The sequence below is a fragment of the Calidris pugnax genome, unplaced genomic scaffold (genome assembly GCF_001431845.1).
Source record: "Calidris pugnax isolate Ruff unplaced genomic scaffold, ASM143184v1 scaffold11, whole genome shotgun sequence".
NCBI classification, from domain to species: domain Eukaryota; kingdom Metazoa; phylum Chordata; class Aves; order Charadriiformes; family Scolopacidae; genus Calidris; species Calidris pugnax.
In genome coordinates, this window is record NW_015090803.1 from 13,809,356 (window position 1) to 13,827,747 (window position 18,392).

Below are 18,392 nucleotides of genomic sequence, written 5' to 3' on the forward strand. Positions count from 1 at the left end.
ATGGAACTCCTCGGGATTCCCCAGAACGCGCTTTTTGCACTCATTATAAAAGTCACATAGGATAAGAGTCACGTTGACCTTCAGACAGGATCTGTCACCAGTTTGGGGAACTGACCACTTTAGATTGCTGCGTTTTAATATGAACCAGCTGAGGCACAGCAAAAGCCATTTCAGTCTTGTTTATTACATACAAATAGATGTACATTGATCCAGCCTCTTCCACCAAAATGTGGGGGATGTTCAGGGCAGGGGGGCTTGTATAAAACTAACCAGATATACTGAGTTATTGTTATCTGTTGAAAAAAAAAAAAATAACAAACTATTTAGTGGACAAGGCTGACAAAGCCTTGTGTTTAAGTTCAGCCTGTACGTTCTGCGAGCACACCACCCTGCAGCACGTAGCCCTCGCATCAGCAGTGAAGCTCCAAAGCTGCAGAGTGCTCTCTGATAACTGCTGGATGAAAGAAAGAGTGTGGGCAGATCTTTCTGAACACGGAAACTCCAAATTGCAAAGAAATTGCATCATTTGGCCCAGAGACAGGGGCGGGTTTTGTTTGTTTTTTTTTTTATTTGCTTGATTTTTCTAGTTAAAGGAGGACAGAGGGAAAGGAGGAAAACTTTCAGACTTTGTCTTTATCTAAGCATAATTTTACGTGCCCTTTTAGGGAGTCTGTCCCTATCTTTCCAATGTAAGGTGGTTAATCAGTACCACATCTCTGGCAAAAGGGGCACTACCATGAGAGGAAGCACCACTTTCCCTGGCTCAGGAGTACAGATCCCTCTGCAGAGCTCCCTCCTTCCCATTCATCTGAAGACTCAGAACTCAGCTTGGATTCTTAGTCCAGAAATCTTACATACTCAAGAGAATTTTACACAGTGTTTGGGGGAAAAAAAAATAATCTCCACCTGAAACAATGTAACTACATATTAAATCATGTTACCACAATGCTCTAATTAGCTCAGAATGGAAACTCCAAGAGCAGGCCTTCTGTAATGCTTTTCAGTAAAAGAACAAGTACTACATGAAAACCTAATATATTACGTGCATTTCTGTTTGTCCTGTTGAAGGTCAATTTGGGGATAACATTGAAATCTTTCAGAAATGCATCCAGAGTTCATTTTGTTGGATTATGTGTCTCTCATAATATGGAAGTGAAATAGGAATTCATTAGTTAAAAAAAAGGGTAAAAACCATAAAGTCTTAAAGCATTAATACACTTAGTATATGACTTGACAAAATCAGTTGCATCCAAGGCCAGGGCATCATTAGAATATGCAGTTTGGGATACTGAAATCCATCAGGGTAAGAAAAGTTAAATGATCACTATCCTTCCCCAAATCCTTGCGAGTTAGTTATACCACCCAAGCTTCGCTGGAAAATAGCGTCTCTTCAAAAACAAGCAAGTTTTGTGATTGATTCAAAAACTAAGTAAATCAATCACAAAGATGTTCTTAGTGCAAGAATTGAAGACGCTTGGAAATACGACAGGTGAAGCTGGAAAAGTTGTGACAGTATCAAGAGATGAAGCAGTTGAAATAAAAGTTTTATGGAAATGCCTGACACCATCTTGTTCTGCACAGCTCCCATCTCATCACTGACCATCGAGTACTCTTCAATTTAAACAGAAATATTAAACTTCTGGCTTTTTGCTAACTTCTTGGTTGAACTTCTATCTTATTCTGGAGGGATATTCCCAATGTCCCTGCTGGAGAAGCATTCTGGCAAGTTTTAGTAAATACCTCGACAAGGCAAGGAAACAGTTTAATACTGAACATACGTGTACCAGAGCTTAGGGTGGCGGCTCATGGAATGATTCTTCCCATTTGCTGGAGAGTCTTTTGTTGCCGATTTACTCAAGAGGAACTCTTGAAGTTTCTGCTTCACTTCTGTACTGGCCACTGCCCCTAAGACAAACAGAATTAAACATATCTTATCTGCACTTTAAAAAAATTACATTTTTAAAGACAACAAAAATCAAAACACAAAGAAGAGCCTGTGTCTTGCTGCTGGAAGTGTTGCGAACCATAAAAAATACCGGTGGAAATCAGTCAAAATGAGATAACATTCAGATTAAATGTTTGTCTGTAGAAGTCTGAAGTTGGCAATAACCCAGAAATCCAGTGAAGTCATAAGGAATATTTCAACAGCAGATGAGGCCATTTATCCAGGGCCAGATGTACCTAAAGAATTTAAATTATTTCCTAATAATTCCCAAATACAAAACCAAGGATAGAACTAAAAAGACAGTGACAAAAGGTCACTTTGAGTTTGTGGTGAAGAATGTTTTTTCCTTTAGTAAAGTCATAGTAATAGCACAGCAAAACTGTCCTCTGAGCACTGATTCTGCTCTTGGTTATGAGCAGAACACGGCAGAAAGAGCCAGCAATGAGTCTTTTTTTCAAGAGCCATTTAAGAGCCTGTATCTGTAATGTCTGGAAGATGGACCACAGCCTGAAACATGAGTCGCAGTTGGTAACTCTGCTCTTGTGACACAAAAATGATGGAAAGACCAAATACAAGAAGACACAGTGCGTTTTGACCTCTCTCCATGGCTAGCTCAATAGAGTACCGTCAGTAGGGCAAGTCAATCTCAGGTTAAACTGCTGGTTCCTACTTCCACCACAGGTCATGCTTTTTTACTCACAGTCATAATACTCTTCATTAAAAAAAAAATAAAATCTTCTTTCATTTTTCCATAAACAGTGATAAAAAAAAAGGAAGAAAAAACATTTCCTTGAAAGTAGCAGCACTAAGGCATACTGATACTCTTAAGTATTTGGTTACCCAACCGTGACACGGCACAGCCAGCTGGTGAGCATGCTTCCCTGTGAGCCAATTCCCAGAAAATACCTCTACTGCCCCTCAGCTTCAGACCCTAACTCCCCTCCCCATACCTTCCTTCCCTCCTCTACTCATTCAGTAGACCTTCTCTACAGCATCAGCAAACGTTGGGGCTGGGCCCAGGGTGGGTCACAAGTCCTGCTTGGCTGGCTGCTACGTACTGAGCTGAGAAGGGAGCCACTGAGTTCACCTCGCTGCTCTTCCTTTGGTTGGAGCACTAGTAAAGCCCAGCTGTTTATATAGAGGCTGTTTTTTCATACCACTTACGGGATCCTTTTGTTCCTGTGGCTTCTGCCACCCTCCCACTGCTGGGTCAAACGGCTGGTGATGCTTTCATGGATTCATCATTCACCAAAGCACCATGGACACCTTAATTTCTAAAGTCTAGAATATGGTACACCTACAACTGTTGAACTGTTTTTTCCACGAAGGAAAAAGGCAGGAGTGTGTGATCCCCATGAGCACAAAGTACAGCTCTTTTTTGCTTCAGTCTTTGTCAGTTAAATCTTGTGCTTATTTAACAGGGCAAGTAACAATACCTACTCATGGCAGCTTCACTTTGAATACCTTCACAATGTACTTCTACAACCCCATTTTTAAACTGACCTCACTTAAGGAGAATTATTTGTATCTGTCTCCCTCTAGTGAGCACCAAATTCCAATAGTATTCTTTATTTGCCTTGCCATTTGCCTTAGAGCAATATATGAGATATAAGTAACTCTTGGTTGGGCCTCATGAAATGGCATCAAGAACAAACACAAGGCAGTTTGAAAAAGTACTAGCAAAAATATTCAGAAGCCTCAGCCAAAGATATTCTTAAATATGTTGTTATATTTTCAATTTTGAAACAGTGCTCAAATCAGTTAATCAGCAAGTAATTTGATTTTTTGCTGTTCCGTAGTGCTTTCTGTACTGGGAAATAAGCTCTTCAGAAAGAAGTGCTCAAGTGAAGCTTTAGGCTTTCAAATTCCCTCATTTTTTTAATAAAAGGAGGTAGATTCTTGAAAGGTGTATACACAGTTCTATCGAAATGTGCTTTCCTGCAGCCCCCCAAGTCTGCACACAAACCAGCCACGTGTCCCCGCGGGTGCAGCAGGTGCCCTGCCCTTCTGCAAACACGGCCTCGACTTCTCCAGTTGTGTATTTCACACAGTAATGGGCTTGTTTCAGGTTCCCGTTCATCGTACAGAAATGTACATTTCTCATTAGGATTCATGGTACGTGGGCTCTTACTTTCTCGGCCTCTTTCTTTGCCTCGGAGGGGAGGAAGCTGCTGTTCCCTGCGATGCCTCTCCAGCTCCTGCTCTTGTCTCTGCTGCTCCAGTTTCTGCTCTTTTTCAAGGAGTTCTTGCTGTTGTTTAATGGCTAGGAGTTCCTGTTGTAACTTGCACAGAACAAAAAGACATGAGAAAGTGCAGTTTGCACTGGTTTTTAGGTCAGTCCTGGCTAAAACAACCCCCTTAATAACGGAGTTATCAGTGCTTTGTTTCGTGCTTACACTTCTTTTCACCTCTTCACCAACTTCCCCCAGTTTTTAAGCAGGACTGTGCATTACTGGCTGTCATTAAAATGAACTCTAATGTCAGGTAGCAGCCTGCTGCTCTGGCTTCACTTCTTTCTCTTTTGGCAAAAAATGCCTGGAAACTGCAGAGGGTTCTTTGCCAGTGCATCACCCAGCTCCGGCTGCTCTGCTCCGCCGCGTTTGTCAGCTCCATCAAGTGGAAGCTTAGCACAGTAGCATAATGGCAAGTAGATCAGAAGGAAAAAATGAAAAGAAAGGCAAGATCATAAATTCCCGGTCAAAATCCATTATAGCAATCCTACCATACTGCATGTAATGCCATAAATCATTTTCTTTTTACATTACACGAGGCAGCTCAGAGAAGAGTGAAAACACAACACTTGGGGCCTGCCTCCGTTTTACAAATGCAAATATTATGCACTTGCCTATCAATTTGATTTGCGGGCACAAACTCAAACAGCTGACCTCCCCCCCCAAAAAAGCAGTCTTTTAATATACTCAAAACTGAAGTCTGGCTGAAAATCCAGCTTTGTACAATTGATAGCCTGGTTTTCTGTAGATGCTGTGGCTTCATGAGCTGATGATTCTCACAGCAGTGCCTTGGTCTGCTGCGAGCAGCACGTTGGGTGGGTGCTAGGAGTTTTGCTTGAAAAGGCTTTTATTACCCAAATATAGAAAAATAAGCACTCAAACGCCATCTCTCAGTCACAGTGCATCTTTCAGGCACGTTCCCTTTTCATGTCCACCTAAGCACACTCAGTTTGCAGAAAAAGTGAGGGACAAATGAAAAATGTTGCTACCTTTATGTGCTCCTGGAGCTGGGCCTGATGCTGGCGGGTCAGGTTTTCGTGCTGCTTCTGAAACTCTGCAATCAGCAGTTGTTTCTGGATTTGCTGCTGCTGCTGGATCAGAAGCAGCTCCTGCTGTAGCTGCTTTTCACGCATAATTGGGTCCACCATGGGAACCATCATCCTGAGATCAGTTCGCAAGTCTAACGGCGAGATGGGCTCCAACCCCACAGGAACCTCCGACTTCACATCCACTGCGGGGGGAAAACAACAAAAAGGATAGATATTAAATATAACCAGAGAAGGAGAACAGAGATCATTCCTCTGGGGAAAAGACCAATTTCACTCAAAGAATGCTTCAATGTGCAGACCGAAAAAAACCACTAATGCGATCTACGCTGTACGGAAACTTCGGGCATTCCCACTAGAAACTGGAGATTTTGTCACTTTCTTTCCACTCTCTGCAAAAATACTCCCAGATTAATATTCTGCTAAATAGACTGGCAAGCAACCCAGTTCTGAAACCCTGTCACAGCCTAACGGTGCAATATTTAGTGAGAATCCACCACTAGGCATTATTAATGAGTAATGATAAACACTCAGGGCACTTCCACAGTGTAAAATGAAGGTCTTCCAGGTCCCACTGCATTGCAAGGGATTTTCCAAAGCCAGCGTGTGGATTCTGAGGATGGTGTTACACACGAGCAGCTACCCAATGCTACACAGCTACAGCATGTAAATACACCTGGCAGGCACGTAGGAGTAACACACGTAAAATTATAGGAAAAATAAGTTGACGCACAAAAGGAGAAGTTTTAATACAGCTTTTTGAGAAGTGACCACGGTGCCTGGAGTGGATTAGACATAATAATACGCTAGATATGACTTGTGAGAAAATGAAAACATCTTGTTTCCTTCTAATTTGGTATATAATATTAAATCAGCACTAAAGTAGTTAATGAAGAATCCTGTATTTTTCCATCTCTTGATTTAAAGCAAAAGGACTAAAAAGCAGAAGAGAGAGAACAATTTGCTGATTTTCACTGCAATACTTGCAGAGCTCGGGTTTTCATATTAAGTGAAGAGACAGAGTGTAACTTTATCTTTTTCAAAAGAACGAAAACCCAGCAAGTAACATTCCTCCAAGAAGAAAATGAGTAGTAGCAGAGGGTCTCTGCTCCAGCTCAGCAGTTCTGATTCCATCCACGAGAGGACAGTGGAACACAAACACACTCCTGTTCCTGCTGCTCCACTGGCTTCCCAGGAAAACAAGATTATTAACTGAAAACAAACATGCTGTCCAAAATTAGTAGAGAACAAGATTTTAATTATGTTTCCCTCTTTTTCTCTGCAACAGATGCATTTGTTTTCAAGGTGAAAACCAAAATGAAACAGAGAAATATTCTATCAAGCAGGAGCAGTAAAGTTGAAGCAGCAGAAGTTGAAACTGCAGCCAATGCACAGAACTGAATTCTAGCTGTACAATAAAATCTATTAGCAAGAAAGAGGAGACAAAGAAGGCACCAAATCTCTTCTACTGACCATATTCTTTTCTTCTCAAAATTCTGGAAACATACAATTTTCTAGGCTTTTTTTTTTAAATCCTAGTAACTGAGACTGTAAATCTCAGAGCATAATTTGCCTTCTTAACCAGCTATCCCAACAGAATGATTGTGTCTAAGTGCTTACTTTTGTTCCGAGGCTAATCACTAAATTATAAAAAATCACCTTTAACTTCCAAAAACTACTCTTGATTATAAATAATTGCCGCAGACCAAGAGAAATGGCCAGGCAAACCCCCCCCTGCCCCAACTCCCCAGCCTTTCATCCCATCTATTCAGCAGCAATCCACATTCCATTTGTCTAGACTAAATATAGCCGCGTTTAGACAAGAAATCAATAGTGCTTGCAGAGAGCAGAGCAAAGACATGAATATTTCATCAAACTGGGAGAGAAATGGCAATCAGCAGAGTGACAGCCCCCCCGTGTAGGCTGACTGCCCCTCCAGATAAGTCCCCGCTACTTGGACAACGGCTCATTGCCTGCGAGTCACAATCTTATCATCGGCCCTCTTCTATTTTTAACATTAATTGCATTGTAGGTGACAAAGGCTTATCATGTTTAAAGTGGAGAGATGGATTTTCTTACATCTTCGGTGACAGGATAATAAGCCTTACTAGGAGCAATAATAGTAACCGGAGCCGGGCGAAGCCGGCAGGGTTTGCTTGGCAATAATGTTTGCAAACTGAACCCCGCAGGGTTTGCTTCACAACAGCGTTTGCAAACCAAACCCCACAGTTTATTTTGCAGATTCTGGCTACAAACCAACCCCTCCAGGTCTGCATGGCGATTCAGGCTGATTGTGCTTCCTACCTCTGACGAGCATCCCGCTTCTTCATCTCCCCAGCGCTGCTGGTGAGGGGAGGCCTCCAGATTTTTCTAACAATGGAAATTCCCTTTCCACTATTGGTAAAATGTACAACTGAAATCAGGCTCAGTTTGATAAAATACACATTTTTCTAGAATTTTTGCACACCCAAACAATAACTCTAGTGCTGGAATATCCTCCTCGTCAAGTTCAACTCTACAACAGTCCTTAATGTGGGGGAAAATAAATGTTCAGGTAGTTCTAGAGACTTGAATCCACAGGAAACAACACATAAACTTTCATGTCATTTAAAGGCCAGTGTTTACTGACAAATAAAGACAAGCGTTTGTTTCCTGGTGTAAATATTGCTAACAATAAGGTTACCACCAATGTAACTACTAACTGCTGACACAGCAAACGCCAACTTTTGTGGATAGTTGCCATCTTTGAACTGTAATAGCTAATAGCTAGCTGGATAATAGTCAACCTCATCAATGAACTAATTCTAAACACATAGCTATGAAATCACCAAAGTGAAGGGTTTGCTACTCCCCGTTAGGTGGTCCTCATGCCACAGGCCATTTACATTCTCCTTACTTGTCACCAGCTGACAAGAGAGAGACAAAGCAGCCCCGTGGAGCTACATCAGCGTGAAAAATGTGTAAGGGAGCAGAGAATCTGGATTGGTGTCTTTATAATCTTTGACTTTTAGCTGAAGTATCTTCCCCCTCACTACCCCAACACAATTTTAAGTCTCCAAAGGGCAAAGGTGAAGCAGGATGTTTATTCTCATCCAGGCTTTTTATGTTTTTTCACACCCTCTACACAAGGATATATGGATTTTTCAGGTAGAAAAGGAGGGTCTTCATCAGCGCCTTCAAGTTCCAAACATCACGAGAAGCAGTGGGATGCAGGACTTCAACAAGAGGATTCACCAAGGTATTAGCCAAAGAAGGAGAAGGATGGATAATGAAAGGAAATACTAATCAGAGTGTGATGAAGGCTAATTTCACTTTAAGAAGCATTGTTTTGCAGAATTTCCAGTATCACCAATGGGGTGCCAAAATTTGAGTAGCAAAATATTTAATTTTCTGCTACAACACACTGCAAAAGGCATATGTATTTCTCCTATAAATACTGAACTGCATTTATCTTGAAACATAACAACAAAAAAAGTCTCAGAAGAGCGTCCATATCTGTGATATTCCATAGGTGGCACTTCCCACGGTGCTTTTGACATTTTGTGGAAATAAAATAAGATACTTGCAAAACATCGTGTTGTTGAGTAGAGTTAGATGCTTGGAGCATGTGTAAAAAGAGGTAAAAGAACTTGTTTTAAGTCTGAGGCTTTGCTTTCTGAAATCACTGCTTAAAATGGGAATCACTGAAAAACTGCCTTTCACTAAGAGAAGGCATTTCAAGCTTCGTTTCTCATGACCAGTTTCAATTTCTGGTGTATTAGAATAAACAAATCCTCCGAATCACAAGTGCTAAAGGAAAATATCAGAAAATAAACCAGCCCACTGTCTTACCATCATCTCCCAAGAGGGGAAATCTTTTTTTTTTGTTGGCAGCTCCCTTTCTTGGCAGATGTCTTTAGCAAAAAGACCTTCAACAAGGTATATGCTGCCATCAGCTGAACAGTCGCCACTCTTGGAGATGCAATGAAGAAGAACTCTAGTAGACTTGCTCACCAGAACATCTTGCCTAGTATATTTATTATTGTTACATTAGAGGAACCCTGTGAATTTGACCCCTGGGACTGCAGGGATTCAAGCTAACCCTTTCCCAAAGGAATCTCTCAGTTATGCTGTTGGGCTGGGCCAGGAAGGAAGGCTGGGGAGAGGAACAGGGTATGAAGCTGGTGAAGCACTTTCTCCTGCCTTGGTCATTCAAGGCAGCCTTTTACTGGAGAGGCAGTTAAGGTTTATGAAGTGAGGAAGGAGGACTACAAAAGTTGGAATGCTAAATTAAAATTACACGTGACAAAAGACATACAACAAGCTCCTCCAACTTGCAATTTCAATATTAGGCAATAAAAGTGTATCCCTGAAAACACACTAAAACAAGTAAAATCTAGAAGAATCATTCTGCCAACAAACAGCCACACCTTACCCCAGACATCAACTCGGTGAAAGGAAAGAGAGAATGGGAGAGCTGTTTATACTAGTGGTACTCTTTTGAACTCTGCTCTACAAAACACAGCCCACCTAGAGTTATTATTAACTTGTACAGTACTTTTCATGGTTTTCATATGCTTTTCATAAAATGAAACCAAACCAGAACAAGTTTTGCACATTTTAGTGTAAAAGAAACTGCCTCCATTTGGCCTCTTCATTCAAAGAAAGTGAAAACCCTTCCCTTTTGCAGGATTAGCCATCGGTCAGTCATGACATAATCAGGGCACGAAAGAATTCAAAGAAAAGAGCTCTAAATTGTGGAAAGAGTGGAAGATTCACACACAGAGAACATAATACTTAAATTTACTCTCCACTTTAAACCTAGAATTCTGCAGATTTACGTGCCACCTCATTCAGTACTGAAAAGCACCGTAACAGTGTCTTTGAACACAGATTGAAAAGAATCTTCAAAAAGATTGAAAAAACAAAATACGGTAGGAGGTTGAACGTTGCAGGAATAAGGCACAGAGGGCAGGAGGGGAACTCTGGCAGGCAGGTGAGACACGAAGTGGTTGGTAGGAGATGGGGGCAAAAAGCACTGGCCAGGCAATAAGACACAAGAAGCTGACCAGAAATGGGGCACAGGAAAAGGAGTTGGAATTTCTGAGCTTTCTGCTCTGAGAAGCCCTGGCACACTGATAAGGCAGCAGTGCTTGGCCTCACTGCCCTTGGAAATAAAGAACTAACAGGGGAGCAACATGTCTCTTGTGAGGATGCTGGGAAATTAAGCGAGCAATGCGGTTTGGAACAGCCATGACTAAAGAGGATGGAGCCTGGCATGAAAACTGCCACAGCAATCATTCTTCAAACTTGCAGAAGAATGTCCTAATCTGGAGCCCCTTTCCTGGAGGAGAAGTGGCTCACGGCTTTTTGGGGGAAGTTAGGCCATGGCAAGACGTGCACAGATTGAGAAAATGAGATTTTAAGACTAACAAGTGCCATCAGAAGCACGTCAGATGATCAATAAATTGTGAAAGGTTAGGTCACCTCCCATGGGATGCTTTTATCATCCCAGGTCTGGTGGCTAAAATCTCAGTAAATCAGATGATCAATAAATTGTGAAAGGTTAGGTCACCTCCCATGGGATGCTTTTATCATCCCAGGTCTGGTGGCTAAAATCTCAATTCTCAGCTTGGCATAATCTGTCATTCCTCTGCTAACTTCAGTATAGGCAAAGCTTCCTTGTGCCATCTGAGAAGCTTGATGCAGAATCTCTCTCATGAGTACAGGGGTGAAAGAAGACAGCCTTGAGAGCATCTCATTTTAATATGGGGACAAAAGCATCCAGATTTTGGATGACACTCATAAAACTTTTTTCCAATAGTTAAAATCAGCAGGATTTTTCTCCATTCTCAAACTTACTCCAAAGAATGCATCTAAGCTGAAAAATGGTTCACTTAGATTTCACCAAATGTTATAAAAATGTTTGATTAATTATATATTCTCAATCATACTCTGGATTTGGGTTGTCACAGGCAAGGAAAGCAGAAAGAAGACAGCAAATGCAAATGGAAGATTTTTTTCAAAGGCAACATGATGACTTTTTATGGCAGTTAAAGACTGCAATTTGTATTTTTAAAAGTTCCTCGCTTGGAAAGGAAAAGCGCAAGAAATTAAAACACATTTCAGAGCAGAAAAAATACTTTCTAGTTATTTTCTTGGATTATGCTTCAAGAGTCAGTAATTATTTTAAACAGTTCTATCACTGAATTAGAAGTATAAGTGAACTGTCAAACCTGATGTGGCAGTCAATTGAGTTTACAGTATTAAGAAGTGTAATAAATTAGACTAGAAACGTATTCCCTTTTGTTCTATAAAAGGGGTCTTATCATGATTATGCCTTTTCCCTATTTCTTTTAAGTGTTTGCATACATGTCATAATGAGAAGTAAAATAAATGCAAACAGCGATCTGGGCTTTGATTTACCATTCTCTTATTTCCCCAGGGCCTGGAAAGGAAGCTCAAACAACCACAAACTTCTAAAATATCAGTGAGAGGCCTTGAAATACCAACACTGAAGTTACAGCTAGCTGGCTTTTGTAAAAAAAATCAAAGGCTTTATTATATTGATTTACTAAAATCAGATTCCTCCTCTGCAAATAGGCTTTTGAGTCAAACAGTCATAACAAACACAAACATAAATGCCATCTAATTTGTTATAGCCAAGAAGTTTTTAAACGTTATAGTGTTCGCTGTTTCTTCTCTACTGAACACGAGAGCCAAAGTCCCACTTATGAGCCTGCCAGAGTTCATGCAAATATCAGACCAACCACTTCTACTGGAGGAATAAAGGCAAATGAGCCCAGTAAATCACATCAGAATGTGAAACACTTTTTCAAAGCCAAGGCTGGGATAACCTGTTATCAAGAAATCCAAGCTGAGCTGTATTTGGATTCCTGAGTTACTTTATTTGTAAATAAGGAGAACTCTTACACACACATTCTCTACACCCATCTGCTGATCAGACAAATTGATCAGCACCCATCAATTTTTAATTTCCCTTTCCAGAAAGTACCCTTTTGATATAAGGAATTGAAATATGTTAAACTCGAGATATTGCTGCTGCAGGCAAGATAAAAACAGGACAAAGATAAATGTACGTATAGTCAAAACCATAGAATTTCTATGTAATTTTCTTCTCAGTTCCAAAGTCTATGACACATTGGTGGCACTATTAAATAACAATAATATATCAGTGTTAATTATGCTGTTGAGACACGGTATTGGGTTAGCCTATTTGACCATAACGTGCCCACCCCATGGCACAAGAAATGACAGGGAAAAACGTAAAATAGCATTATTTTGGCTGTGTCCCCTCCGTGCATGGATCAGCACCACTGTCAGCCAGACCACAGTGACAAAGCCCACCAAGGTTTGATTTGGTGGCAGCACCACTTAGTGGTCGCAGAACTAAGTAGGTACAACGTCTCCAAACCAGTAGGTGCCAGCTTATCACTATCTGCTGGTCGCTTCATTAAAGCCATGAAATCAATTAATTAAAATGAAAGCATGTGTGATATAAATCTGTGGGCGTGCACTTGCACGCATACATAATTCTGGCATCGTATCCTGAAATGCTAAGAAAAAGCAAAGAGCAGACATGGTACAACGGATTCCTCACCTCCCTTTTTAAGATAGGTATAATGATAGATCCTACATACACATGAGAAAGGCAATATGCTTTTAATTGTGTCAACATTATTATACATTAAAAGACAGTGTACAAAGTCCCCTGGGTTGCTAAGGGTACCCCGAGGGGTTCTAGAGACCTGCTACGGTCTTTGCCTCATCCCCCATCCAGAGACAACAAGAGGCTGCTACAAGTGGTACCAAATACATCCAGAATATACCATTTTCTCTTTCTTTTCTTTCACCTCTTCTCCACCTGTGAATGCGGCAGGCACATGGGTGGCAATGTCAAGTTTACACTTGCTGAGTAATTCCCAACAGGGAGGATACCACGAATCTAATCCCAAGTGGATGACACAGATAAAGAGGAGAGGGGGAAGAGCTCTTCCTTGAAGCGAGAATATCAAAGGTAAAGAGCTGCCATTTGGGCACGCCAGCAGGTATGCCCTGCAGTACCACAGGGCAGCAAGCTCCAGGCACACCAGACAGTGGGTGGAGGAGGTTTGCTGAACAAGTATCCTGAAATAGCTTTGCTATTTCAGGGGTGTGACAGCCAGTGCTCCAACTGAAACCCTTGGAAGGCAGGATGCAGTGTAAATCTTTCAAGGAACCGTTAGCAACTTTTGCATTTTAGGGAAAAAGATGACTGACCCCAAAACTCCATTGAGAAGAATATTTTCAAGTTCTTAGGGTTATTTTTTTTTTTTTAATTTTTGTACCTGTATGTGCTCCCCAAGATGCTACAATATTTAGGGTTTTCTTTTTTTCCTGAATAGCAAAAACTACCATGTACACGTAACTCCCTAAGCTCACAACCTCTCTATTATACCCAGGAAATCAAGAAAGACTTTCTATTACTCCAGTGTTCTTAGTACATATTTATGGAACATCCTGATCTTTGACAAGCATGGTGCTAAAAATGGTTTTGATCCCAAGCACAGAAAAATGGGAGGGCCAAATTGAAATCTCCTGCAGAGAAGGGGAAAAATCCAACAGAAGGATAATAATACCTTTTAAAGCGTCTTTCTAATGAGAGAGTAACTGAGATGCTCACTCAGGGGAGTCTGTCTTCCTCCGCTCACACAAAATGCCTAGTATATTTGCCCAGTGACTGAAATAAAATGAATAAATAATGCTAGATCCCTGGCTTGCTGTTTTTCAGAAGTCCACCTGATGGATTACTGACACGTAACAGCAGGAGAGATCACAGCTTGCACAGAGAAAACACTATGGGTAAGGCAGGGAACGTGAAAGGGAAAGATAAGGTCCCAATGATGATGCAAAGCAAAGAAGGTAGAGTTTATTAGAATGCAGAACTGAACTAGGAGTGGCAGAATATGAAAAGGGACAAACAATGGCAAAAGAGCTGAGGGGCACATTATGCAGCAGTCAAGCTCCAAAGCTGGATGGATAATGACCTCAACAGGCAGAGAAGAAAGCAAGGAGGAGTTTCTGAGGAAGAGCCCTCTCAGCTTGATGTAAGGGTTGTGAAGGTTTTCAAGGTCTGAATTAATCTATTTTCTGCTGCAGACAGAGTATGTCTTTCAGGGAACAACCTTGACTGCCATGCAGATGGCCTCATTCCCATTACTAAGACATTACATAAGGCAGGCACTCCAGTAAAAGAGATTACATAAAAGAGACAAAAACCAGTATGAACTCACAAGCAAAGAAATGCCAGTCTTCCAGGACGCTTTCTTACATTTTTGTCTCATTAATGTGAAGACAGTTGTGGTTTTATAGCATGTAGATCCAAACCATAATCATTTCCAGTAAGTAATCACAAAAAGTCTCTGTCCTATTCTGCTATTTGGGATGTGGGGGAATTATTTGAAAAAAAGGAGACAGACATCTCAGGTTCACAGCTGTCATCTAAGTATTGCAGAAATCTTCCATTTTATAACAAAAGGGTGTCTTGGCACAGGCAAACTTTTAGATGCTTACTTCTAAAATCAAATAATGTTCTTGATCTGAACAAAAATCCCAAACTAGGTATGTAACATCTTGTTTCATGTAATTCTATGACATACTTAGCATCATCACCGTTACAGTACTTATCTAAATTCCTCCTTTCCTATTTTTTACTTTTCACCACTGTAAATGATTTCAATTCTACTGTGTCCATATCTGTGTTTACTTTATTTTGACTATCTACTTTGATTCCTTGAGACCATGTGCTGTAAATATCTGCCCTAAATTCAAAAGATTTCAGGCAGAAAAAGCAACTTACCACTAACTTTGCACTCTGTATGACAGAAAGAAAAGCCACTGCTATTTTTATAGTGATGTAACACTAAACTTAGAAAATATTATTCATGATTTGTGCTCTCCAGACTAAGGAGACCTCTGGAAGGCACTCTCAGGAATGCAGAGACATGATTTCAGCCACCAGAGGGAGTCAATCTGGTTTTTCAGGTCAACTGAAAAATTAGAATCATCAGAAAAAGCACTCAGAAGGGAAGAAATCACTAACAAATCACACAGTTTATATCCAGATATATGTGGATCCCAAACATAATGAAAGCAAAGCTTAATTGGGACTCTGTTCATTGAGATAAGAAAATCCCCCTTTTTTTTGTGTGTGTTCATTACCAAAATTCCCATTAGTATATTCTTCCTATATGACTTCATAAGATTTTAAGGAATTAAAAAAAAAATTAAAATTAACATAATCAGAATGATATTCGTATTTCTATCCAACTTACTATTTTTTCTTCATTTGAATTCAAACCGCTACTACACTCATAAGTCTGTTTCAGATATACGCTGGTTCAACTCAAAGCTGAGTTTTCTTCTATTTATGATTTAATCACCTTAATTAGCAAGTACAGTTATGGACTTATGATGGTGAGTATAGGAAAAAACCTAGTATTTCTACTCAGTCTGTCAAATATTTGCCTTTGTAATTTTTCAGCACTGAAAAAAACAAACTATAGGAATTATTAAGATGATAGCAACTTTCTCTGTAGTTATTTTCCTTGATTATTATGCTAAATAAATACTGAAAAATGGTTCTGCATTCATTAATATTCCAGAAACTAATGGAATGAAACACTTCTAAGGAATTCATCTGTTATGTCAAAAGAAACAACAGCCATAGAAAAATTCTACACAATTCTGATTCCACTTAGCAAGTGCAGTTCAGAAAACTTGAAATCTAAAAGTTATTACCCATTCTTGGTTTTCTGCATTTCAGTAGGTCCATTTCTTACTAGTGGGTTGGTTGGTTCTCTCTTCATCTCAACTCATCTGACATGCAGAAAGCCAGCCAAGCCAGTGGGCATCTCTTCGCTCTCAAATGAGAGATTCTTTCTCAGGCAGGTTTTTCCAGAAATTAAATTTCCTATTGAGACGTCTACAAAAATCAGTAGGAACTCTTCTGAAATTTCCAATGCAAGTTTTAGAAATCTGCAGATCAGGCCTGGGACCCTCACACTAGACTGACTGCTGGAATGGAGTCAAGCACTCAAAATTACTCTTCAAGAAACCCTTTGGGTCCTTTGAGAATTTCAGCCTAATCATTTAAATAAACCCTAGTCATATTGAAACCCCCACCCCTCACTTAACAAATTAATCATTCGGTTTAGAATTTCCTTCTCATCAAACTTACGGTGAATAAATCCTAGCACTTTGCAATAAGAAGCACATTTAGTCCTGTTGGCTGAGCTTTTGAACCTGGCTGGAAATGTCATTAAAAACTAAAATTCTGCAATACAAGAGGCAACACAAAACTAAGTGCTCAGTTTCTGCACTTCAAGCAGAACTTTTTGTGATCAATGAGACAGCATTAACAATATGTTACTGCATCAGGCATTGCATATTAAGGACTGGGAGAAGAAGGCAGCAGAACTAATTTAAGGTTTGCCACGGAAAGGCTGCAATACTGATTTTAAGGCAAAGCACTGAGAGTTTGGTACCATGCAGAAGTCATTAACATGTTCATTTTAACAACAGACAAACTGGAATCCAGCCTGAAACCTCCTCGCCAATGCCTTGCAGAAGACTGGTTCTCAAGATTTTCAACAGAGCATCTTAGCTGCAGCAGCAGCATCCTTTACTAGGTTCTGCTGTTCAGTATAATTTGTTTTCTTTCTCAGAAATTTAAAAATTCTTCCTGACCACAGCAATCTGACTAATTTTGACTTTTCCTCTTTCTTACTCAAAGTATTTCAAAAGCTACCACGAAGTGATTTTCAATAGTTTTAGTTTATTGAAAGTATTATAATGAAGAGCACTAAAGGAATTAAGAACAAAATGCAAATAATTTCTGATGTGTCCAGAAAGTACATGCATATTTATATTTCTTAGAGTTATGCTGCTAAGAAACAGGAATTTATTTCGGCTGATGAGGTTATTTACACTAATTTCTAGATATGCTTGTGTTTGGTTTTCTCCCCTTAATTAGGATCTGATAGTGAATACACGAACTGAAATGTCTATATTGGTACGGATTTCCCTGTAGCCAACCTTGGCCCAGCACCCTCTCTGCTGACTATAAAGTTTAATTAATTAAATGACAGCTGAAACCATGATAGTATATCCATAAAGCACGTTTCATGCAATGTCAGGAACTGAGGGTGATGAATATACAGTACGAAGCTGACTTTCCCCTACTCACCAACATAAAACACCATTTCCTTGAACTACCACAAAATCTACACAACCACTAGCTACTCATGGCTGTGGACAGAAGCACTCTGCAGAAAGTACAGGAATAATAGGGTCTGGACGTAGCATAAACATGGAGAGAATGACCAAGAGTCAATCCACCTGAAGGAAAGGAGGCCTGGAAACAGCGACAGTGGAGATGTCATCTATTTCACTCATTCCAAGTATGTGAGTACTATTCTGTCAGCTGAGAGCTGTGCACCTGATGAAATACCACAAAGAAAAGCTCATACCCAGTACTATTACTTTTCACTTTCTCTACAACTCAGAGTCCCAACGTGACAAACTGACTAGCTCTTGGTGCAGAACGAGCTCGCTTACGCACCCATAAAATTCCATTTCATTTCCAATCACACCTACATCTGCCAGAGAAAAAGAGAAAAATGAAATCGATGGTCAATACACACGCAAAAGGCCTTCGCAAGGATTTACCTTAAACACCTTTTCAATACAGGTAAGAGGAATGGCTCATCTTCTGTGCCAGAGATGATAAAAAACTAGCATTTGATCTTCCTTAAAAAAACAGATAGAGTATCCATTAAGAGGATACTCTCAATTCATCCATTTCCAGAACTTTCACCATCTTTTTTACAGCTTGTTTCACCTTATCTGAGAGGACATTCTGATAAAGAGGAGACTAGTTCCAGACTGGGATGAAGTTGCTGAGATCTCACCACTAATTAGAAGGAGGCTGACTTCAGACAGTGCCATGCTATATTTATCACCCGCATCTAAAAAGGTATGGAAACCAAATGCCTTAAAGCTGCATGACTTGGGGTCACAAGGCGGAACAACTGTAGGCCCTGCACACCCTGGAACAAGGAGATCCAGGATTCTTTGTCAGTCAACAATGACATAGAATTTTGTGCAAATACATTTATACTGATGGCATGT

The 18,392-nt window shown here is 40.2% G+C and overlaps 1 protein-coding gene across 11 annotated transcripts in view; it reads right to left on the reverse strand.

Moving 5' to 3' along the window:
- Nucleotides 1-18,392, reverse strand: part of HDAC9 (histone deacetylase 9) — a 479,210-nt gene that overhangs the window by 233,832 nt on the left and 226,986 nt on the right. For 6 of the 11 annotated variants that reach the window (XM_014937802.1, XM_014937807.1, XM_014937805.1 and 3 more), the window contains 3 exons: nucleotides 5,166-5,407; nucleotides 4,077-4,227; nucleotides 1,779-1,905 (listed from right to left, as the gene is read on the reverse strand). In XM_014937802.1, coding sequence (XP_014793288.1) covers nucleotides 1,779-1,905; nucleotides 4,077-4,227; nucleotides 5,166-5,407 — 520 coding nt within the window. The remainder of the gene's footprint in view (nucleotides 1-1,778; nucleotides 1,906-4,076; nucleotides 4,228-5,165; nucleotides 5,408-18,392) is intronic. The other 5 variants (XM_014937804.1, XM_014937800.1, XM_014937801.1 and 2 more) reach the window with 3 other exon arrangements.